We start from the raw sequence: 25,036 nt of genomic DNA, 5'->3' as shown, positions 1-25,036 counted from the left end.
CAGGATGATTCCCTCGAGCAGAGCAGCCGATATACGACAGAATACACATTCAAACCCACTCAGCAGATTTCCCATTGAACGAACACAGGCGGTTCTGTGTTGCCGTTTGTCTGAACAGTGTGAATCTTTGTGAACAAAGTGAAAGGTGAATTGAGCTTTACATAAAGATGTCTACATGAGGTTGGAAGCTGGCTGCGGTTAATAAAACGGGCTAACCAAGCTTGACTTTTAACTTTGCAAACATAGCAGTTTGACAGGGCCTGCGGCCTCACAGAGAAAAACTTTCAACATATTTTCAGGGCTAAATAAACACAAGAGCTGTCTTACAAATGTTTACACACCTTCATAAACTACAAAAAACAGACAGAAGGAAATAAAAATATTCAGAAAAGATAAATAGGGAACAGATGTAGTTGAATAAATCATGACATGACGAAGTGTTTTGTCCTAAGAGTAAAAAAAATATATAAAAAATAGTATCTTTTTTGTTCGTTACAGTTGAATATTTTTGTCATTTGGTTTAAACTGTTGATTGAATGTCTGCCCTTGATGTAGGAGGACATCTACTGCTAAAAAACAGCGTAGTCTTTGTTTTTGTCGCCAACGTTGGAGACAAACGGCCTTTTAAAAAAAAACACACATGACACTCTGTAATAGGAGACAGCAACTTCAAAGCATCCCTTTTGAAATGCATACCTTGCATTTGCACAAAGTTAAGAACTTATAGTGTCTCACCTATTCTTTTGTCATTAGTTAGGTTTTGCCATAACATCCAAAACAGAAGGTAACATTCCATTAAAGATAAAGGGTTCATTGCATTTATAAAAAAGTTTGATGATTATCTTTATAAACATAAAAAGAAAAAAGATGAATAAAATAAAATAGATTTTCATTACTTTAAATGAGCTTATTGTTGAAATAAGCTAATTTGTTCCATGTCGGTTTTGTGGCTCTAAACGAATTTTCTTCAGTGGGATTAAAGGCAAGAATCTCAGGGTTGTAAAGGTCGCTGACCCTTGCTCTAAAAGCACAAAGGAGTTTATTCATCCTGGATTATGAATACAGTTCAGTAACATATATTTGTCTTTCATTTGTGGTTACTCATATCTTAAAAAAGAGCTTTTGTTTTCAACGTTTAAGGGAGAGAGTGTTTATCTATCAGAGTGGACGGCTCACTGGTAGAATAGAATAAAAAAGATAATCCCTTTTATTGTCCCACAATGGGGAAATTCTGGTGTTTACAGCAGCAAAAACACAGAAAAAAAAAGATCACATAAATGTGGACCTCTGCTTTTACAAGAAATCGAACCTTACGCTGATCCACACTTAGACACTGTGGATCAGTGTAAATGATCTCTTATGATTACGGCTGACTGTGGGGAGGCGAGACTTTCCCTCAGCAGTCCATCAGCTCATGTGATGTTTGCTTTTCTCCTGGCCTCTAAAGCTGTGGCGTTTATATTGACAGTCCACGTTCACACCCAGCTCCGCTCTTATTCTTTGATAAATCTAAGCAGAAATAGGTGAAAGTTAAATCAGCTCCACTTTGAGTTATTATTTATGTCAAAATGGATTTTTAAGGGACAAAAAAAAAAAAAAACAACAAACATTTCTTTTTACTTGTCTTAGTCCATCACTTTCACCTGGGATGAGCTACTTCACTGTTTTTATTTTGGGTTGGTTATAAATCATTTAAAAGCCCAAGTGTGTCATCTTACTCATGCATAATAAACCAGTTTCTTACAACCTAAAACTGACCAACCTGTGTTTCCTTCTGCATTTCAGCAGGCAGTTATGCTTTGATTGATCAATGTTGTCAAATGACACTGATCCAGTGGTGTCTGCTGAGCAGAAGTGGCTCTTTAAAAGTCTTTTAAAAATAGGGATATTAATTACACACTTCTCACTGGAATATCTTCTCATAAAAAACACCTTCACTCTATTGTTTTTGTTGTTGCAGAAGTATAAAAGGTGCAAGTGATTTGCTGTAAGCCAAGGATTGTCAGGTTGTCTTAATACATTGTTAGTGTTTTGCAGGATGTGTGGTTTTAATCCCAACCATCCGCTTCCTGTTTTCTGTCGCCACCTGCATGCAACATGCAGGTCTTGTTTCCATAACTTTATATTTGGTCTGTTTTGGTTGTATTTTTATACTCATTATTATCATGTGAAATAAATATATTCACCGCTTATAAACGTACCTGACTTTACAGGTTTTGCATATTCTGGCTTTTATTAGCAGCCCCTCTTGCATGGATGCCAGCAGGATGTACTAAATGCTTTGGTAGCAAAGACTCTTCCTCAGATTCTTCTCCAAGTCTCTGGTTTCTTCCTGCTCTCTGTTTTGTCTTCAGTCCAGTCAGGCGAGGTATTGATATTTCCGTTGCTCCTTGCCTATTTCTGCAGGGGTTTATCTGCTCGTTTGGGACTTGTTTTTTTTTTTTGTTTTTTTTTTACTGTCCTTGCTTTTTGTGCAGCATGAAGTTGGCTCATATAATTTGTTATGCAAATAATTTGTGAAGTTATCACAGAGGGTCAACTAAACATGGTTTGACACTGAATTTACTTCAGTTTTTCCTCAGAAAAACAAGTATGTTGACATCACTTTCCAGTTTTATATATCAGTGATCATCCAGGGAATACTGTTTTTTTTAGGTTTTCTCCTGTGCCACCATCTCAAGTCGCTTGCAGCCCTTAAACATTTTTCCCTGCATTTTTCTCCATTACCTTTCCTGTCCCCGTACCATAATGCTGCCACTACCCTGTTTGACTATGGTGGTGACATGATCAAAGCTTCTGTATTGTTGATTTAGTCTCACAGATTTTGGCAGTAACTTAGAAAGTTCAGACTGAGTTTCATCTCATCAGAGATCCTTAAGCTCCCATGTTTGCTATATTCTTCATCGGTCTTATGGGAAACTCTCAACAAAATTTCCTTTGGTGTTCTTTCAAAGGCCACGTTGGGTTTCTCTGCCATATCCAAGTTTACAGTTATCCACTATTTTTTGCAGCACAATCATAGTAAAATACTTTGAAGTTCGTGTTTTGTGACTTGAAGAAGTTTTGTCTGCATCTCTTTGTATTTTCTGCTTCGGATTTTCCTGTCATTTCCATTTCGTTTGAAGCTCCTTTTTGATTTTTCAAGATCTCTGCAGTCATTATTTACTCTCATTCCACTGCATTCACTCATAGGTCCCTGAGGTAATCAGCAGCATTCGCCAGGTTTCCAAATCTGCTCTAAAGGAAGAAACCAAGCCTAAACAGGAAGCTGAAGAGGCCTTTTACAACTCTCAGAAGTTTGAAGTGCTTTACTGTGGCAAGGTAATTCCCTAAAAAAAATTGCTCTATGTTTGTTGATTTCAGGCTCTTTACAAAATGACTGTTATGTTCCTTTTATCTCTAGGTTACAGTGGGCCACAAGAAGGCGTCCTCAACCCTCATCGATGAATGTGTTGAAAAATTTCGCCAGCACGAGACTGAACGGAAGCGCCTGCGGCTTCTTAACGGACAGCGAGGGTCGACAGAGACTGTCCCTGTGGATTTAATCATTCTAGAAGACCCACTCTCTACTGCCATCAGTAGGACTGCAGAGGAACCTGAAGCTCTGGGACTGGAGGACATGACGATAGGTAAAAAAAACACCCCAGGCAAACCTAGAGTCCGCTTTTCCACTTGTTTTATAAGGGAGTACACATTTTTTAAGCAGTACGCTTAAAAAATATATATTTTCCACTTTTAAAACACATCAAACCCCCCAAAAATCTTGGCTTTATGTGAGCACAAATTTAATAATTTTACCAGACGGTACTTTAACATCAATTATCTTACAGTACATAATATTGGTAGGTTGGTACATAAGCACTGCAAACACAATCTAGAAATAAGTAAAAATGTCTTAAATTAAGTGTAATTACCCTTATTTTGAGTAGGTAAATAAAAGTTTTGCCAATGGAAAAAGGATTTTTACTCTTAAAACAAGATAAGTAGATAATATGCACTTGAAACAATGCAATTATTTTTCTTATTTTATATGTAAATTGTCTTGTTCCATTGGCAAGGTTTCTCAGTTACTTAACTTAATTTAAGAAAAAATGCACTTATTTAAGAAAAATTTATATTTCAAATGATTTTTTTTTACATTTTTTGACTGATATCTAAATGCATAAATATTTAATCATTTTCATCAGTGAAATAATTTCCTTTTAAGTCGACATTTGCGAATGAATCTGCATGGGAAGAGACAGGTGCACCTATGTTTCTACTCTCACCTACCATTGTGAGATTGGGGCTCTCTTGATGGTCGGGCTCTTGGAGTAGAGCCACTGCTCCTCCACTTCAAGAGGGTTCAGATGAGGTGGTTTGAGAATTTGTTTCCAGTGTGCCCTGCACACCTCCCTCCGGAAGAGGCCCAGGACGCCCTGGAGGAACCATTGGCTCTTGTCCACCACTATCAGCTGTGAAATATTTCCATTACTGCCTTTTAAGTATCATACCTACTGCTGAGAAGGGCTTAAAAAAGGCGGCATCGGTTCTGCCGAAGTAGTAACTGAAAGGTTTTAAAGTTGGTGGGATAGAATAGAGCCAGGCCGAGTGGAGTAAGTGGAGGAGCCCATGGAGGGAGGCTTCGTGCTCCCCTAACTGAAGATAGAGAAGGAGCACATTCAAAAAATAAGGTTTGGGTTTAAATCCCAGCTAGAGGTCCATCTCTGTGGACACTACTGATAATAATGGGTTTTCTCCAGATTCTGTTGGTTCATATATGTGAAAAGGCAAACCAATGAATTTTTGACGTCCTGGTATATTGAGACACACTGCTAGAGTACCATCGTCAGGAGCTGGTAAAAACACAACAAAAGGTCACTCTTAAAAAATCTTATTGAGGCTAGAAAAGAGAGTCTAAGAAAATATTCCAGTTGAAAATTTCTCAGAGTTACCGTTGCACTTAAAAAAACTTCCATCTGTCAGTGGTTAGCTCTGGTATATTCTCCTTAAGAATCTATCCCTAAGCAGGGATTGATGCCATAACAAAAAGGAAACATGTTTAAACTGGATGATACAGAGAAACCTGTCTGATTACTTGGGAATCAAGACATTATTTACATACAGCAGAAACACTTATCCATAATGGCTGAAGGCAAAAAAATAATCCTTAATCTAAGTACCGTAATAAGACACCTGAAGTTTTTCCTTTCCTGGTCCAGGTAAATGTGCGTCCAGCAGTGCCAGTCAGAGCAGTCTGCGGGGAGCCTTTCCTGAGTGCATCCTGGAGGACTCTGGGTTTGAGGAGCCTCAGGAGTTCCGCACGCGCTGCAGCAGCCTGGCCGGGAGTCTGCAGAGGAAGCCGGGGGAAGGCGTCATCATGGGTCCCACGCGCCGCAGACACGCAAGTGCGCCCAACAACGTGCAGCCATCTGATTCTGATAAAAACCGAACTATGCTGTTCCAGGTAAAGGAAACCATGAAAGACATGTCCCTTTGAATATTTAAATCTATTCACTAAATATCTGTCTAAGAATCAATTTCTGCAAAAAAGACGAAAGATGTATGTTACTGGTAGCACCTGCTCGATCTGGAGTAATCTAGTTCTTTACTGTTTCACTGCTTCATACCCCCCTGCATTCAGGCAGTGAACTCTCACAGTACTGCAAATCATTTTAACATGCACACGCCTGGCAGGTGTGATGCACAGACTTGCTTTGTGTACTCTGTAACATGTCTCCTGGTGGAGTTGGATGCTTTAACTGCTGTCATAAAGTTTTTTCTCCTGTGTAAACTCCAGGCCTCTCTATTAAAAACATGTGGGCTGCAGCACGTACCAGCTGCCATTCCTCAAACACCGTGCCCATTTCCTCATGAGGCTAATTTTAAAAACTAGAGCACAACGTTCAATATGATACTCCACATGGCAGTCAATAATTGGAAAAATCTTTTGCAGGCTGGTTGTCGGCCTTGATTTAGAGTTAGAGCGGATGAGGAACAAGTTAGTATCACATAATACTGGGATTATAAGAGATTTTTGCATGACCTTATAAATATAAATAATAAAATAGGTTGACGTTAATGATCAATACCGCTGGCTTTAATATGTCACATTGTCCCAGAGCTCTGCTCAAGCTGTCTTCCGTAAATAGAGAGAAAGTAACATAAGTGATGGATTGACAAACCATGGCCGCCCAACTGAAGAGATAATTCATTGAAGAAGAAGCATAGAGGCACATTGGGATTCTTAAGGAGTTTCAGAGAGCCACAGCTCAGGTGGAGGAATCTGTCCAAACCGATTGCTTAAGTCATCTGGATGCATGCAAAAAACTTTGTGCAGTGTTAAACTAATATCGCATATCCCCTACATTGGAAATGATGATGGCAGCATTATGATATGGTGACGCATTACTTTAACAGTTTATATAATACAGAGAAATCATGAAATAAAACCTGTTCTAAGTTGTTAAAGGTATGAGGTTTGCCCTCCAGTAGGATCCACAGCTGTAGACATGCGGTCAGAGCAGCAATGCTTCCCACCACAGTGCATTCATGTGACAGGATTAACCTTTCGAAGTCCAGGCTTAGATCAAAGCCGATGGTGAGAGAAGCTCTCCATCCCATCTGACTAAGCATAACTGATTTGCAATAGAATGAGCAAGAGCTGTAACTGTTGGGGACTTAAACCAAGGAAATAGCAACAAAAGCTGGATCCATAAAGTAGGAAGGAATTAAAGACAACAGATAAAAATTATTTTATTTTTACATTTCAGTTTACATTAAAGCAAAGGTTTTTGTTGCTCTAGTAATTTAAACCATTCTAAGATGCACTAAAGTTGGGGTTAAAATAGTTGTTGGAAAATGGGTAAAAGGGGATGCAAGTACCTGTAATAAACTAGACAGTTAATTCCTGCTGCATCCAGCGCCGCCGTGCTCGGCTACATTGCAAAGCCCAGAGAAACGTGGAAGTAGGATAAAAAAACCCTCCTGCTTTAAAAGGGTTAAAACTGCTTTACTTTTCCATTTTCACAATCTGGATGCTTTCTGTTGTTATATTCTTAAATAAATAAATTGAACATCATTGATCTCACAATAGAGAACTTCACTTCTGAATCTTAACCCATCCCCTTGGGGAGCAGTGGGCTGCCACTGTTCGGCACCTGGGGAGCAATCAGGGGTTAAGGGTCTTGCTCAGGGACACAGAGTGCAGGCTTTGGGGATTGAACCGGCTAATTGCAACCTTCTCAGAGAACAAGCTCATTGCTGTAACCACTTGGCCACCACTCCCCAATGCAGGAGTACACTGAGTGTTTGTATATATATATATATATATATATATATATATATATATATATATATATATATATATATAATTTTTTTTTTCTCGTATAGACCTATATGGTGAAGTCTTTCAGTAAATCTAACCTCCTAAAGTGAATTTTCTAAAAATCTGGATATGTTTTCTGTATTTCTGCTGCGCTCTGAAATCTGGAAAAAACAGAATTGGGGCAAATTTGCCGGTTAACTGCCATTGAACTGCTGCCTGGGCCACCATGCGCAGGAGATGTTAATGTGTTCATCGATTATAACGGCTGCTTATTTGCTGCAGAGTTTGTAGCTAAGCAGAACCTAGTTGAAAGTAGCATAATTTGGGTTGTAAGAGATTTAAAAGGATCTGTATGTATATGATGTCGGGCTGAAACAGTTAATTAGATTAATCATGATTAATCGATTATTGAAATAATTGTCAACTGATTTAGTAATTGATTTATTGTAACTGGAGTATAGAGACTTTAAAACATGACTTTAGCTGACAGAGAATTCAACTTAGAGCAGTAATTATATTAAATTTGAAAAAATATATATATGAACATTTTGCATTTAAGATGATAAAGATTTTTCATTTGTCAATATGCTCTATCTAGAACTCCTCAAGTGAAAAAGCTTTAGTTTCAGTTAAGGAACCTTTGCCTATCCGATTAATAATCGATTAAAAGAAAAAAAAAATGACAGATTTGCAAAATAATTGTTATTTGGAGCCCTAATATGATAGTTTTGTGTGTGACAGGTTGGACGGTTTGAAGTGAACCTGATCAGTCCGGATAGTAAAACAGTGGTGCTGGAGAAGAACTTCAAAGATATCTCATCCTGCTGTCAGGTTGGTTCTTTCTTATTTTCTCTGTTTACCCAGTAAAGCTTTTAGTTTTTTGCTTCAGCTCCTGGTTTAGCCCAGAGTAACTTTGTGCAGCACAGTGGAAATGTGCTCTTTTATTCATACGTAATGCTTTTGAATGCATTGAAAAAGACTGTTATTATGAAAGCTAATGGACTGCCTTGTGGTTTTGGTAATTTCCTGATAAAATAGGACACGGCTTGGATTTGCTGCAGCTGAGTGAGCATGGTTGCATTGAGCATCTTCCTGTTCTGTCTTTGTCGTCACAGGGTGTAAAGCAGACCGACCATTTCGGATTCATCTGCCGGGACCAATCAGAGTCCGGTCCGGGTCAGTACATGTGCTACGTCTTCCAGTGTGCCAGCGAGTCCTTGGTGAGTTACATGAACGCTGTAAGTGAAAATAATGGCAAAGAGCAAGAGGGGAAGAGGTTGTTTCTTTTTCTTTATCAGGTTGATGAGGTGATGCTGACCCTGAAGCAGGCCTTCTCCACCGCTGCAGCCTTACAAAGCAATAAGACTCCAGTGCAGCTCTGTGAAGCATGCCCCATGCACGACCTGCACAAGCTCTGCGAGAGGATTGAGGGTAAGCCACATGATTGGAGCAGCACATGCAACAACTCTTCGATATACTGATGCATGGTCAGTTTCTAAGAGTTTGTTGTTTTTTTTTGCAGGTCTTTACCCACCCAGAGCCAAGCTGGCCATCCAGAAATACCTCTCCCAGTTAACTGATAATGAGCAGGCAGAGATTTTTGAGCGAGTTCAAGTAAGCACGCTTTCTCCTCTTACTCCAAGTAACACATTAACAGTTTAAGTTGAATGTTTGCTAAGAGATGTTCAGGATTTCAAAGTTGTTTTACTGGCCTTGAAGCAGACTTTCCCCCAGTTGTTTTCCTTTAAAGTATTTGAGAGTTTGTTTCTCCAGAGACTGAAGCCTGCCTCTGACCAAGAGGAGAATGAGTTGGCGATTATGTATCTAAGGCAACTCTGCGAAAGCAAACAGAAATCCCATCTTCATATCGGAGAAGCCCCTCAGGTATATGCTTCCCTCTGAAGAGGATCTAAAAACTGTTATGCTGATGTGGTTAAAGCTTGTGAATCTGTGATTTAAATACTTCATCTTTGTTTAACTTTGCTGAAGATTGGAAGTTGGATTAATGGTTTCCAATGAACATTAAAGGTATAGGGGAGAATCTTCTTTTTCCAGGTGGATTATCTAAATAAGTGGTCCTCCTAATTTTCAATCATTCCGGTGTTTTTTTGTTTTTTTTTCTGTAAGGCCGTCCTACAGTACGTGCTCATCCCCTGTTAGCTATCTTTTTCTGCACATGCGCACTTTCAGGCATATATCTGTGGTGAGCTACGGTTTCAGTCAGTCATTGAAGCTCACCTTTCTCACCGCGGTTCTTTGAAAATGACCGAGGGTCGTAAGAGAAAAAGTGTCTATGATGTGTATGAGAAGAAAAGAAAGGGCTCAGAAGAGAGAAACAAGACCAGAGTTTTTTTGGGAAGTAAGCTTGTATGAGCTATGAGAACAGCAACTTTTAAGCAGAACGTGCACAAGGAAAAATAGGCTCCTTCTCCTTTAAAAGGCGTCCCCTCTCGGGAGCAGGTACATGGTTGTGCATGTGCAATTTTTTTTAAGTGGAGAGGGCGGGTCTTTTTGAAAAATTTGCAAAAATCCTCCATTAGACCTTTAACTCTTATATACAAAAATCTCCCCTTTTTCTAAATTTAAACAAATAGAAGAAATAATAAATATGTCATCAAGAATATCTTCACCTTAATTAGGTAGCTGGGGCACTTAGATTTAATCTAACAATTTACTTTAAGAATATTTATTTTCTTTAATATCGCTTTAACAATTTTAAGGAATTTCATCTTCATACATCTTAAGTTTAATAATTTAACATTAATAGCATTTAAGCAACATTCTGATTAATTATCCTCATTATTATTGCCCCTGAAACATCTTGGTGTTAAAACAAAAAAAGGCATAGGACTGAATTTAGCTTCATTTAGTTTTTTATCATGGTTATTCATTTTCTCCTTTTGGTATTTTTAGTGTTTTCAGTCCAATATTATAAATGGTATTGAATTGGGTTCAGGATAAAAAATATTGAGATAATGAAACTAGACCTGCATATCAAATCAGGATTCCTTACTGAAACTTGAAATGTCGGCTTATAGTTTAATCCGTTCTTAATATAAGTAATTAGAAAAAGGGATCAACTGTGATCTAGTGACATTTAATTGCACTTTTTTTATATTGTAAACTATATCTTCTGCCTGTGATCCATGTTTGAGTCTTTTTTTCTCACACAAAACAAGATAGATTATGACACCTAATAAACAAAGATAGCTGAGCAAACTCCTGTGGCTGGATAACACTTAATAGAGTCACAAAATTATTTTTCCTTTCATAGACTATAAAAAGGTTAGGATTACAGGTATCGACTATTTTAGTAATCGATTTAATCTGTTATTTTTTCCATTTTTGAAGAAAAAAAAGATACTTTTAGTAAATCAATATTAATAAATTAAAGGACATTTTGGAAAAAAATTATTGTCCTTTTTAAATGTAATGGAAATGGTTAAAATGTTAATTTATGTCCTACATTTTTGCTATAAGTAGGTTATTCTTTATACATTGACATTTAAGGGGGATGTGGACCATTATGCCATGTAACAATTGAATTTGATTAGCAAATTATTTATTTAACTGATGAATCTCTATTAATGCGAATAATTGTCTCCCTTCTAAAGAAGTTTTAGAAAATTATTTAGGTTGTTAAAGAGGATTTAACGTTTCCAATGGCAGACAGCTACCTTTTCTGCCTAACATTTCTTGGGCACAGAAATCTGAAAAAAAAATGTAGTTCCTTTACCTCCATGAGTGGTTGTGCACCAGTGTAGGTGATATAAAAATTATTGCATTTTAACTGAACGGAATACATGAACTGAAGATGAGTTTAGATGCAATAAAAACTGTTCTACAAACTGAATAGCTATTTGTCGCTCTCTAAACTTGTTGGTAAATGGAAAAGCATTACCTGTCCTGTTTATTGGGTAAGTTTCTTTGATGCCAAGTTAGATTTTAATGGGGTTAAAGAAGGAATAATGGCCCCAGAAAACTAATCTGGTTCTTAGAAGAGAGTCTCTGCAGTGAAAAAACACACTGATAGCTTGTTGCTATGTTTCTTTTACTTTAAAGAAAAAGGTGAGGTGGGAAGAGTTCCAGAAAAAAACAAGTCTGTTTTTCTTTTTTTACTTGTGGAAAGTTTTCCAAACAGTTTTTTTTTCTTTGGGAAAAGTTCAGGTTAAATCCACTCATGGTTGTTATACACAGCTTACTGACAGCTTCCAGCAACAGATGAGGGTGGAGCAGCAGCACTCTTTACTCCATTGGGTTAGAGAAAACCCTGCTCTGTCAGTCTGTCAGTGTTTATTAAATGGAATTTTACAATGACTTTGAAACAATGCCTTTCTACTGCTGTGTGCCTTAAAACCAGAAAGTGCTTCTGCTTTTTACAACCATCAGATTATCCACGTTTTAAAGTCCTGACCCTGGCTTACCGTTAAAAGTACTTATAATTGTGAAAATAAATGGGCGGTTAGAATAGCTGTCATTATGGTAAAAAAAAAAAAAAAAAGAGCTATAAGAATCAGTGTGAAGTCCCCTTATCTTTAAGCAGAAGTTTTTGTTGAAAATATTTAATTTATCAGTTTTAAAATCTTTGCGTGATAAATATGATCTCTCCAGCTGCTATTGTTCTTAAAACCAGCCCTTAAAGCCTGTGTCTTCTAGTTTTACCCATGCCTGATGCTTTTCTAGCCTTCTTCTAAATGATGATCTCTCTGATTATGTTTTTAATTACAGAATGCAACCAATAGCGCAGCTACAGGAGATGGCGCAGCCACCGGCAGTCGATTCAAACTAGATATCCTCAAGAACAAAGCACGCACATCCCTCACCAACTCTCTTGAAAACATCTTCGCCAGGGTAGGACAGATTTTTATTTTTTACCTTATTACGTTCCTGCTTTGTTTCAGTATTTTGTCTTCATTTGTCCTCCACCTGAATGAATACAGCCCCAAGCTATGGATCTTTTTTTGGCCTTCCCCCACCCAGCTCGGTCTTTGTGTTTGTAGCTGTTTCAGTGTCGTACTCATCCAGAGGATTTGGATTGACCCATATCTGCCAGGGAGACAACACAATAATTCCTCAGTGAAGGGATCCAGGCATTCAGAGAGTCTCTGCTGCCATCTGTTATTATCTCTGACACCTAGCTGAACAATTACACTGAATCCTATAAAATCTGAAAACATCTCCCCTCTCTGTATCTTGTTTATTATCCTGTTTTTTTTTTTTTTAATAATTGTATCTTTTTGCATTATGTTTCACATTTTATCTCTATCTGTCACCAGGGAAGCAGAATGCGGGGCCGCCTGGGAAGCATGGGAAGCGTTAGCAGTTTCGAAAGAGTAAGTGTCCTTGAAAAAGGAAACATGAGAATTCCCAGAGCTTTATCCTGGGAATTCTCTCACTTTTACCCACCGGCTTATTTAAACCCTATTATATTCCACCTCTGCCATGAGCATCAGAGCAGAATAATAGATTTCCTCTCTTTCTCCAGTCATTGCATGCTGCCACTGGGGCTTCTTTCACATGGAGACAGGAATTTGCTCTGAACTGTTTCCACATGATTTTAAGATTAAATGGCGCTTGCCAAGAGGCCAAACTGTGCTGCAGGGAGTCCGTTCACAGAGGTGTCAGTGAACCACTCATAACAAGTGGTTGAATTTTTCCACTGTTGTGCAGAATGTGAAGTGAGAATGAAATTAAGTCTCCTCGCGTGTTTATCAGCATGATGTTCCAAGCATTTTGTTGGTTTTGCATATGCTTTCTACAACATTTATAAATTACAATAAGGTGGTGACTACTGCAACAACCTCTGCTCAAATCTAACCTATTACTATGATATAGATATTTTAGATATATTTAGTTAGATGAGCAGATACATGTTAGAAGATCTGATTAACATCACTGCATGCTTCTTTATGAATTCATTATTTAGATAAGTTACAGCTAAGATCACAGAAAGTTTGAACTGAAATCAAGAGAGTAACAGTGAAAGCAAGTGGCAGCTACACAAGTACAGTGTCAGCCAGTTTTTAAAAAATATACTTTATCATTTTCATGATGTTGATTTACACATGAGTGACACTGTAGATCTAGACAATACAGAATGGGAACATTAAGGTATAGTTGGCAGATTTTATTACAGTACTCTAGGTTAATATTTTTTAAACTTATATCTTCATTTTAGGATGAATCAGAGTCTCAGTAACCTTGTGCGGCGCCAGATCTGAGTTTTCAGTCTCATAACAGCTAAAACGTCCGTCTCGTAACCACCAGCGGGTCGGACCAATGATGAGCCAGCAGTGTTTTTTTTGGGGGGCGACATGTAGAAATGAAGACAGACAGAAGGGCCTTGCCGGGGCATTACAAACATAGCTATGCTGGAGGACCCACCTGTTGATACTGCAATTGACTTGGTTTTAGCAAAAATAGCAACAATTTTTCATTTAAAAAAGGAGTAAAGAGAAGCACGTTGTGCATTTGTAGATGGGGAAAGATGTATGTGCTTTTCTTCTGACAGGATTTGGAAAAAGTTTAATTTATCAGCTTACGCCACTAGTTGTGAGAACACTCAGTATTGTGATCATCGTGTCTCTGTTGGTAGCTCTCATGGACGACCAAGTTGCTGCATCCATTAAGCTGGGTTTTTCTGCTGTGAAGCTGGGTGACAATGATGGCAAAGTCCTGATTTGAAAGCGCATTATGGAAGGCGGGTACTAGCTGGCATGTCACTGAATCAGCTCTAAATATTGCACTGAATAACCCTCTTTTTCATAGACAGACTGAACGGCAGCCATCCCAGATTGATAACGTAGAACTCAACTCAGTTCTACACTTTTCAGCCTGGCTGCTGCCAGGTTACAGTCTCAGTTCAGGGTGTCCAAAGTGTGGCCCTTGAACCATTTGCAGCATTTGGTAGGTTTTTATGTGACCCTCAATAATGATTGAAATACAGACTTTCGTGTGAGATTTTCCTGATAAAGTGCAGAACGATTAAAATGTTCCCTTATATTTAAAAATGTCTGGCACAATTTAAACATTTCATCTTTAGAACAAAGTTGTTAGCCTAGCTTTTAATGTTTTTGTATGCTTTTCTTTCATGAAGGTTTAGTCATGCTTACTGGATGTGTTTCTGTGAACATTGGACTGCTTTTATTTATAGAAATACTCAGTATCTAGTCTGTTGCTAATCAGTTATTAGATATTAATAATGATCGGAAAATATGCCATAGAAATTTTTGAACTAGAAAGAATTAGTGTTTCTCATGGCAAAAGGTTTGGCACCACTGGTAGCTGTTTTCCGAGATACTAAAACAATAACAAACAGTACCTAAATCCAGCCAGTAGGTGACGATAAAGTTAGAATTCAAATGAAGTAGGTCCTGGGTTTAGCAGAACTAAAGCCCAGCCTATTTATGAACACTTTTTAAAACTCTTCTCTTCAGGTCACATTTGAGTTTCAATAAAAGTAAAATCTAGAAAAATGTGAGGAAGAACACAGAAAAATAAAAGTTGGTTTCTGTCATTGAAAACAAAGGAGTAGTTATGAGAAAAGGGTCTTTATACCCTTACATTTAATGATGCATGCACAACGATGCATAAAAAAATTTGTATTATGAATTAATACTTTTGCTTAAATTGATTGTAGGTAAAAAATTTAGCAGCTGTTAGGTTTTAGGGAAACGTTCCATCAGTGTCTAGAGGGGTTTCTGAGCTGTTTAGCCTGTTGATCAACTTTAGCATGCAACACGGTTGCTGCCATGCTGCGAATATCCATGGATATGATCTCCAATTGCAAAAGACTGTTTAGGTGCATTTTTTTTGAAAAAGCACTGAAATTTCATCTGCCTATCACTGAAGCTCTATTTACCAAAAACATATCTGGTGGCTGAGACACCTGCACTTCTGCTGCCCTTTTATTGCCCAGTGAATTGGATCTAAGATTAAACCAAAAAGATCTGGGAGAGTGATAGAAATGTTGTTCTGATTGGAAAAGAAACAGGCAGCAGTACAGCAGAGTCATATCACACTATTTATGTTTCACTACAGCCGTGCTGCCTTAGGGGAGTTGTTCCCCGAAGGAAAATGATTCTTAAAAATATGCAGAAAATTGCTCAGGAGAATCTGAAAGATATCTGTCTAGCCTCTACTTCAGATCCATCAAAATGCTTCTAGCTTCAAACCCATCATGTCAGATTTACTCAAACCCAGAGCTGCCAGGTTGAGGATTCTTCTGTCCATCTTTTATTAATGTTGTATATCTTCTACTCTCTGAAATCAGTCAGCAGCTGCAGATTATTGTTTTGGCTCCTATCCATCAGTCAGATTGATAGTACTTAAATCCTGCAGTTGGGGTGCTTTCTCAACTTTGTACAATAAAAAGCGGTTAGAAAAAACAGCTTTTGTTGACAATCTATGCATCACATGCTTTGTGGGACCCCCCCACCACTCTCAGGATATGATGTATGAGTAAGCAGGAAGCCCCTCTCAGGATGTCCAGTAAAGCTTCAGCTGACTTGAGTCTGTCTGGTATTGTCTTTTAGCCTCAGCATAGGAAAGAATGACACAGAGTCTGACATGCAGCAAAGGCAAAGTGCTCACAGCTTCAGTTTGTTCTGCAGTTCTACTCCAGACAGAAATTAAAGTAGTACAATGATGGAAACAAGCAGCACAAATGTCACTGTACATGTACGTCCAGTATGCTGACAGAAGTTAGGAGGGAGGTCTCTGAAAGCAGCAGAGGAGCAGATTGGAGGCTTTTCATGCTGAGTTGCTTCCACTGAGGTCCTCCCCACCAATAGTGAGCGATGCTGCCAGTCATAGGACATCATCCATTAGAATACAATAGATGTGGGAGTTGTACCAGCAGGCATGAGGCACAAAGTCCAATAGTGGCGAGTAGAGAAGTTAAGCGTGGAGTCAATTTTACTATGAGGAAGTAGGTAGGTGCAGATTTGGAACCTTTGTGTGTTTTTATGGCTGTTTGTGATTTTATTTCCAAAATGCTGGCTTGTTTGACAGGTTTAAGTCCGAGCATCCTGGACCTGAATGTGGTAAATATGTAGCAACATTCAGCCTCTCTCTTCCACTCTTTGTCCTCTCCAGCAGGATGAAGAGTCTCCTGGTCACTCCCCTCCAGGTTCGCCTCCCGCCTTCCCGGACGACGAGCAGGAATTTGGACCTCAGTTCCGTCGGCGCGCTTACACCTTCAGCCACCCGCCGGTGAGGAAGCGGATCTCCTTCGAGAGCCAGCCTGCCAACCAGAGCAAACAGGCTCCTCTTCGCAGACAGCACTCTGTTAACCCAGAGCTGCTGCAGACCAGGTAAAATGACTGAAATAGTCGGGCAGTCTTTGCATCCTTTTCTTTACACTATAGAAAACACATTACAATCATGTGACCAAAGATTTTCTAACATTTTAGTCCTCAAGTTATTTAACAACTATTTATTTAAGCATTTGATTTCAGCGCACACTTTGTAATCTATTAGCAACACTTTGATCACTCTGAAACCTCTCTTCCCCCCAGCTGTCCTCTTAAACAATAGCATCACAGGTTTCCTGTCAGTGTTTTGGACCCACATGTATTCCCCCGATGTTGTGCTTTCCTTTATGTAATGTTTATTCTTTTTTTTTTTTTTTTTCATTTGTGGCCATTTCATGTTCGGCCCTCCTAGTCACGTGGCTGTGACGAGGACACGCAGCGTTTCAGAGAGCGAGTCCTCCTTCAGCCTCCCCTCCACCTTCTCTGCTCCAACTTTCCTGAAAAGCTTTTACCAGGGCTCGCTGGGCTCCCTGGCAGACAGTGGGAGCTTCAAGAGGTGAGCCGGGGGAGCTCGGACCTGCCCCCCCTTTGCGTAGACAGACGGCTGATAATGGAGGTGACATCTGTGGGAAGGGAACAGCTGACCTGTTGCCATCCTGCTGGGATGGCAGGAGCCATAAACCATGTTGGCTGTGGAATTTCTATAACTCGCATCTATGCTTTCCACGTTCTTTCTTCCCTCTTTTTTTTTTTTTTAAATATTCACAAAATCTTTCCAGGATTTCCAGACTTTTCTTTCCCTGTTAGCTTTGCAGCCGGACCTGTCTTCTTCCCCTTTAGACAGAGAAACTGATGCACAGTTCTCTTTTATTTGCATGAACATTTTATGCTTTTGCACGACAAACTTCCTGTGTTTCACTGGGAGAAACAGACATTATTTACTACATTTCATCCTTTTACGCATGACAGCATATTAATATGACCTTTTCAGGCTTTTTTTAATTGGGGTTCTGTGGAACAGACCAATGCAAAGTAGCTGATTCTTGAAGTGAAAGAAAAAGCATACCTTGTTGTAAACTCCGTGGTTGATTTCTCTGCAATGATGACAGAGAAATCTGCCAATTCTCCTAACATGACTTGATCTAAACATGGCCGCCGAGGCTCTGCCTGTGATTAGAGTGTCTGTCTAAAGATGAATCTTCATGGCTGTCTCACGTCTTTAACAGCTTCCAACAGGTTGTCATCACGATTTGCTCAAAAACAAACAAGGCGTTCTACTAGTAGGTCCAAAAGTTCAAAGTGCTTCTTATTCAACAGAAGAACTTTCTTCTAATTTCTTTCATTTGGCAAGCTGGACTTTTTATGAGTGTCTTTAGTCAATGGATTTCTTCAGGCCTTTGTTCCAAAAAGGTCAAACTCATGGATGCATAACGAATAATTGTCATATCAGCAGATTCTCTCTCCTTCAGCATGGATATCTGCCTCTCCATTGGCTCCTTGGTGACCCCATTAATTAGCCCTTTCCTTGCTGACCTGTCAGTTAAATTGACGTCCTTGTCTTGTTTTAGTTTTGCAGCTGTAATCTGCTCATACTAAAAGGCTCACTGAGATCTTGATCTTTTATGACCTTACTTTTCTTTCAACATCTTGCTCAATTTGTATTCTCCAAATTCCATGGCGCTCCTCGATCTTGACGGTGGTATTTTTCATAATTGTTCTCTATCAAGCAGCTGTATTCATACTGACATTAACAGGTGAATTCCACCTAATGATAAGTTGACCTTTTGAGGCCGATTATTTGGGAGTTTTTTATGGGGTATGAGAGTAAAAAGCCCATCAACATCACATTCTTTCTGGTTTTTATTATTCTATAAAAATGGATTTTGAAGAGCCATGAATCGGTTTCTTCCACTTTACAGCCATGCAGTAATTGCTGTTGCTGTCAAAGAGCAAATTGATAAGAAAGAGACGGAGTTAACCTCCTTTGTTTTTATTCTATTTATTCTCAGGGTTTTTGGAAACCTTTAGCTAATCGATGTCTGTGTTTGGCTTATTGATAAAAACAGGACAAACCGTGTCTGAGAGTCTGTTGTGTCTCCTTATGGGGTCTGAATGGCAGAAAGTAAAGGTTAACATTTCCATTATGAATGAGATGCAGCGGAGCAGATCATTGTGCTGTATTACTTCCTCAGAAGGTGTCGTTTTCTCTCCTAGCAGCCAGACTCCAGTGGTAGCCCTGGTATCTGCTGTTACTTCTTGAATTTCAGAGTTTCTTCATTACGGAGCGCGTTCAGAAGCCTTCATTTGAAAAATGCTCCATAGAACATCTTCATTGTCAGGATTTCTTTCTGGTGTTTTGAGATCCTTTCTGCAGCTGAGGTTTTTTTTTAGATGCTGCCTTTTAGAGGTGAAAAAGGAACATAAATCAAGGGAGGAATTTTAAGGAGTAATTTGTGAAGCACCAGTTGGTGCCCGATCTCTGCTTTAATGACACTAGTCTTGAACCAAGGTCACTTCCTGTTTCCCACTGCTCACATGGTCAGACAGGCTTTTGTGTGCTGAGCAAGCTTTTTGTGACTATCAGCCATAGGCGGACATAATTATTTAATGGGCTGAAAATGGAAATGCCAGAAAATCACTTTTTGCTTCAGGTGTTTGAATTGTTTCCATAATCTTCACACAAAATAAATGTATTTATCTTATTTTCAAGCCATTGAAACATTAATTTGATATAAGTCATCTTGGCAAATATGGAAAGCTGCTTTTTATTTAAATAATTTAAATGAAACTGTTCCCCATGTGCAAAAATCCATATACTGTAGAAACTAGATTTTAAAATTTAATATTTTTAAAATGTTTACAGTTTTATTTTGTTAATACCTTCGTATATCTCCTTAGTAGTCTGCACCTTAGCTTAGCAAGGACGGATCTAAAATATAGAAAACATACCATGGGGGAGCACGGTAGTGGCATCATTATGCATTATGGAGGAAATAGGTGGAATCAAAGTCAGAATAATTTGTCAAAGGCTCAATAGTACTAGGGGTAAGTAAACTTACTTGTGTGACGTTCTAATTATAGTTGTTGTTTTCTGATTATTGAGCATGTCAATAAATGCCTGTAGATGCCTTTTCAGCACAAATAAGTTGTGTTGGAATCCACACATTAAAAGTGATGTTAGAGGAGTTTGAACAATGAGTCAAAGAGTGTGATGTTGGACATTATCCTCTTTTTAAATAAAAATCTCTGAATCAGATCGCCAAAAAATAGCAGATTTTATTAAAATCTACCAACAAACTGATTTCTTATGAATATGTTGATTGTATGGTCTGAGAGAGGCGAGTTCTTAAAAGATTTTGCATGCGATTATTTTTGGCTAAAACTACAGCAAGGCTGAGAACATCAGGTTTAAAAGAGATGCTCTTTTTCTTCACTGATGATCAGCTTCTGTTTCAGGAAGACAGTGAAGGTGTGCATGTTCCTCAGCCGTGGCGAATGTTTGTTCTGTTTACTACTGCTTCATTAACACAGAGACAATTAAAAGGTGAATGGCTGTTGGTTTTCTGAACATCCTAAAGGTTCAGCTTTGCCATTTTTTTTTAACTGCCCAGAAATTTGAATGAGTTCTCCTGTTGTGCTTTGGTTTTCAGAGTGTTTGTGTCTGCCATTATTAGAGCACTTAAAAAGAGTCGGTGTAATGTGATGCCGGACCCCTTTATCAGGTGTCTCTGACACATCTGTCGTCTCTTCTAGCAATGGAGAAGGCAGGAAAAGGACGCTGTCGAGCTGCAGCAATGACTCTCTGAGCGGAGGTCTCCCTCTGACCCCACGCAGGGTCTCCTGGAGACAGAAGATCTTCCTGCGGGTCGCCTCACCCATGCCCAAGCCATCTGCATCTATGCAGGACACAGGTGTGGTAACATAATCTATCAAGGGCTTCTACAGGGAGCCATTGTGTGCAGCACATGATCTGCTAGAGCTCAGGAGAAAACTGTTTATGAAATCCTAAGTGGATTGATTTTTTTTTTATATATTCTGCATGCTTACTGTATGCAGAAGGATAGTGGAAACTAAAACCTTTTTGTTATTTAAATACAGCTAGAGATGTGATGATTTGAAATTTTGTGCAAATTCATCACTGTAAGTTTTTGTCACAGGTTTGGTAAATATAATTAAAAAATGCTCCAATTGTTAGGCTGTTATGTAAAAACGTGCCTGCAAATATTTTAAATAATTTATCTCCTGTTTTTAATTGGAATATATGTATTTTCTTTGATCATCCATTTTGTCTACATCAAACAAATTCACTATCTGGGACTGTAAATTCAAAAAGTAGTTTTCAACTGCTTATTTTATTTTGTAATGGACACTATTTGGACACTAATGGACACAAATATTTGTTCATATTAATCTGTCTTTGTGTGAAAAAAAAAAAAAAATATATATATATATATTTTTTTGCAAGTTAAATGTGATTACCAAAGTCTTACCAGCTTTACTCTGGTTATATGTCCTGCCCCAAAAAGCAAATCCCATGATGCTTTGCAAGGAGAGCTCTTGCAAAGCATTCTGGGGATTATTTTCTTCCATGGAAGCAAACTAATTTTAAGTTCACTACTTTTTCATCCACTAGATGTTCGGACACTCATATATAATGGTGTCACCCCATAAGGGGATGAGAGCGGACATTCAGACACAGCCCAAGAGTGCATTGGGGACACATCCAGGAGGAAACAAAATAACCAAAAAAGCTTTAAGTAAATACAGGCCTTACTAGTTTGAGTTCATGATTAGTCAGAAATACATTGTTTAACAATGTAATCCATGGGGGATCTTTAAAGAAAAAAAAAAACCCTGTGACCAAAAAGAACACGTGTGTCTATCTAGGATTTGTCAAAATAACACATCTAGGTCAACAATGCAGGTGGATAATGAGACAAAAGTGAAACTCTCTGGAAGCTGATATGTGTCGATGGACTCTATGAAAGTTCATTGGCTCTGAGCAAAAACTCAGAGGGAGGAGAGTTTATTGTTTAGTTAAGGATTGAAACCTGATGTCAATAAATTACCTTTGGGGCTTGGGGAAACTGGGCGTGTGTCTAATGATGTTTATGCAGTTGACTCATTTTTAAAGAACAATCCAGATGCCACGACCCTCTGCTTTTTCATGTAGTCCAACTGTTATGTTAATGATGTTTACGCCGTCTGATATTAATTTAGTTGCTTAACAGTGGAAAAAAGTGCTTCCCCTTTTGTTCCATTGCTAAGCCACTGGTTTTGTCGTGTCTTATTTGGGGAAAGGGGTGAATAATCTTTTCCTGCATTTTTTGTTTAAAGCAGGTGCTTTTCTGCAGAAACTGCTTTCGACACCAAATCCTAAAAGAAAAGCAGCTGCATGGAACTCAACTCTTTGCAATACTTTTGGCTCAACGCTGCTAATAAATCTTATTTGTTATTGTATTGTAAAAGCATTGTGTATTTTTAACACATATTCAGGTTTTTTCACCTGCTTTTATGCTTTTTAGATGACTCCGATGCCACGGAGCTGCTGCCTCTTTCGCCTCGTGCCTCGGACCCCAGCCTGGACCCTTTGAGGCGCCTTTTATCCCCGGCATCGCATCAGCTGTCTGATAAGCAGCCCAAAAGGACAGGAGCCGATTATAGGGCTCTCTGGAAAACCGCAATCCACCAGCAGATCCTCCTGCTGCGCATGGAGAAGGAGAATCAGAGGTTAGAAGGTGAGTCAGTACTTCCCTGCAGCAGAAGGGGCATTTTAAGCCTGGAGCACATTCTTTTCTGGTCACATGAAGGACACATGACGCTCATGGTGTCCTCATACTTTCCATAACAGGAAGTACGCTTTGTATTTTCCTCAGTGTTAGATTTAACCCTATTTACCAGTTTATGTTACAGAAAGCTCCATGACATGCAGTTCAATTTTTGTCCACTTTTGAGATGCCTGTTTGAAAAAAAAACATACCTGGCATTATCACAACATGTTTTTAACAACTTAAAAGGTGCTGACAAAGTATTAACATCTGATTGGAGCTGAGGTGCTGAAGACCAGAGCTAATTTCTGCCTGAATATGTTCAACAAAGCAAATCAGGAATCTCCACAGTTATGAGGCTTTAATTAAAAACATGTCTAAAGATAACGTATAGGTTTTTGTTATAGCTTAATCAATACGTATTACTGATGTTTAAATGCCTGATTTATTTATCTTGAAACAAAATGAATCATAAATCACCACCCCTCCTGCAGTACCTCCATGATCCAGGGGGTTGTGCCCCCCCATGAAGTGTAAAAAAACTCTACTCTAAAGAGAAAAATTAAGGCGTACATTTTTTTTTTTTTATTAATTTCTTTTTTACAATCTTTAATATAAAAATCTTGATACTCTATGTTAATTTTCACAACCAAAATGAAACAAAATATGTAAAAAGCTTGAAGTCATGATGTTATATTGGGATAATATTTACCAGGTTTTTTTATCGCTCCACTGTCACAAGTACAGCGCACTGAAGTGAACTCTCTGCATTTAACTCATCCCCTTGGGTAGCAGTGGTCTACTGTTGTGCGGCTCCCGGGGAGCAGTGTGGGGTTAAGGGTCTTGCTCAGGGACCCATAGTGGCAGACTGTGGGAGTGGGGCTTGAAATGAAAACCTGATTCCAACATGGATTCCAAGCGCAATGCCCTAACCACTGGGCTGCCACTCCCCTATTTTTCACAGTGGCCTCTAAATAATTAATTTCATTGAAGCATATTATATAGATTCATCACACACAGACTGACATTTTCCAGCCTTTTATGTTTGTTAATTATGAACATATTCAGCTTACAGCTATTAAAAGACTGACATTAAAATTTAAAATATTTGATCGGCCAATAGATAAAAACCAAAAAACATTTTAGAGTAGAAATTTGGGCTTAGTAAAAAGATTTTTCTAGTTGATTAAATATGACTGTATGGCATCCTAATGCAATGAGATGGAAGTCAGTAGAAACAGTGAAATATTTTGAAGATCTAACATGGTGTCACTTTTACAGCCACTAATTCATCACGACAGCAGGTGGCTTCCCGTGACAAAAAGTTCTGGTAGGGTAGACTCTAATTTCCCCTATTTCTGTCACTAGAACACAGAAGTAGAACAATGATCGTGAAAGACAGACTAAGTGTGAATGAAAGCAGCTGAAGGTCACACTCAGTCAGTAATTGTTCTGCTCACTGAGCCCCTGTAGTGAAATTAAAGGAAAGCTGTTATTAAGACACTGGAATTTTGCTTCACTCACACAAGTATTCATAAAGCTCATGACATGAGCTTCTTATTTTCCCTTGAAGTCAACTCCCTAGCTTTCCACTTATTCAGTGGCCAATCATGTTTCAAAGACTAAAACCTTTTTTTCTCTTTAGTGAAAAGAATGTGTCATCTGTTGTATAGAGTTCTGCACAGTTACAGTAGTAAAACACTAACTTTATGCTAACAAATGGTGACACATCTATTTTGATAAGAAAAACACTTAGCTACCCATTAAAAATGCAATATAGTCACAATATGTGCTTCTGACATGTCAATGACCATTTAAGGTTGAGCCTTTCTGTTTTGTAGTTGTGGCATTAAACAATTGTTTTCAAAAAGATGACCTTCTAAATGATTTACTTCCTTATAAAGAGAATGGGACGGTACTTTTATACCTTAAATGGTCAAATGAAAATTGTTTTGAAAGAAAGATGATTTAAATATAGACTTCTGCTTATTACATAATAAAAAAACGCACTAAACTGGTATTGATGATACCTTTAATGACCTTCAATATTGTAATGATTTTATGTTTGACATCCATACTTTTCTAAAAACTTGATGCCACTTGCAACTTCATAGCCCTTATTTTCTGTCAGCAAAGCTTCTTGAGATCGCGTTGTCTGGGTTCATGGAAAGAGTTTTAATCAGATTTTTTCTTTCTTTTTGATTGATATTGCTTCATATAAACACTAAAAGTCTTCTTAGGATTATGAACTCTGAAATCACCAACCCCTAGAGGCCTGATTGTTTTCTTTTTTTTTTTTTTACATCATTTATTCCTAATAATGTCAGACCTGCTCCCCTTCTATACAGGACAGCATTAACATTACTTTGATTGATAGACAGATAGACTTAATGTATCCTGGGAAATTGCAGTGTAGCAGCAGATTTTCACATAGTAACAATAAAATAAAATAACATCTAGTCGTATTTACTATATAAATGCGATCTACTCCCTGTATGTCCAACACCAACACTTCTCTTTTTGTTTGTCTAATATTTTGACGTCAATGCTGGTCTGAGGACCTTACGCTGAAAAACTGTTTTCTGTAGAAGGTAAGCAATATAGTAAAAGCCTTTGGGATCAGGGTAGAGGTTCTGCATGATGTTGGTGGCGAGCTCCAAGAGTTGTTAACTTCCTTTTTTTTTTTTTCTTTTTTTTTTGCATGTTAA

General features: G+C 38.4%; 1 protein-coding gene across 5 annotated transcripts in view; it reads left to right on the top strand.

Annotated features, from left to right (window-relative positions):
* LOC107092952 (TBC1 domain family member 4-like) overlaps window positions 1-25,036 on the top strand; it is a 45,860-nt gene that overhangs the window by 8,240 nt on the left and 12,584 nt on the right. For 2 of the 5 annotated variants that reach the window (XM_015387683.1, XM_015387682.1), the window contains exons 2-15: window positions 3,193-3,321; window positions 3,404-3,629; window positions 5,202-5,446; window positions 8,048-8,137; window positions 8,422-8,526; window positions 8,605-8,737; window positions 8,829-8,920; window positions 9,080-9,190; window positions 12,035-12,157; window positions 12,583-12,639; window positions 16,403-16,620; window positions 16,973-17,116; window positions 20,314-20,471; window positions 22,086-22,298. In XM_015387683.1, coding sequence (XP_015243169.1) covers window positions 3,193-3,321; window positions 3,404-3,629; window positions 5,202-5,446; window positions 8,048-8,137; window positions 8,422-8,526; window positions 8,605-8,737; window positions 8,829-8,920; window positions 9,080-9,190; window positions 12,035-12,157; window positions 12,583-12,639; window positions 16,403-16,620; window positions 16,973-17,116; window positions 20,314-20,471; window positions 22,086-22,298 — 2,044 coding nt within the window. The remainder of the gene's footprint in view (window positions 1-3,192; window positions 3,322-3,403; window positions 3,630-5,201; window positions 5,447-8,047; window positions 8,138-8,421; window positions 8,527-8,604; window positions 8,738-8,828; window positions 8,921-9,079; window positions 9,191-12,034; window positions 12,158-12,582; window positions 12,640-16,402; window positions 16,621-16,972; window positions 17,117-20,313; window positions 20,472-22,085; window positions 22,299-25,036) is intronic. The other 3 variants (XM_015387686.1, XM_015387685.1, XM_015387684.1) reach the window with 2 other exon arrangements.

The sequence above is a fragment of the Cyprinodon variegatus genome, unplaced genomic scaffold, assembly GCF_000732505.1.
Source record: "Cyprinodon variegatus isolate N-32 unplaced genomic scaffold, C_variegatus-1.0 Scaffold401, whole genome shotgun sequence".
NCBI lineage: Eukaryota > Metazoa > Chordata > Actinopteri > Cyprinodontiformes > Cyprinodontidae > Cyprinodon > Cyprinodon variegatus.
The sequence above is the reverse complement of the archived record's forward strand: the minus strand, read 5'-3'. Positions and strand labels throughout refer to the sequence as shown.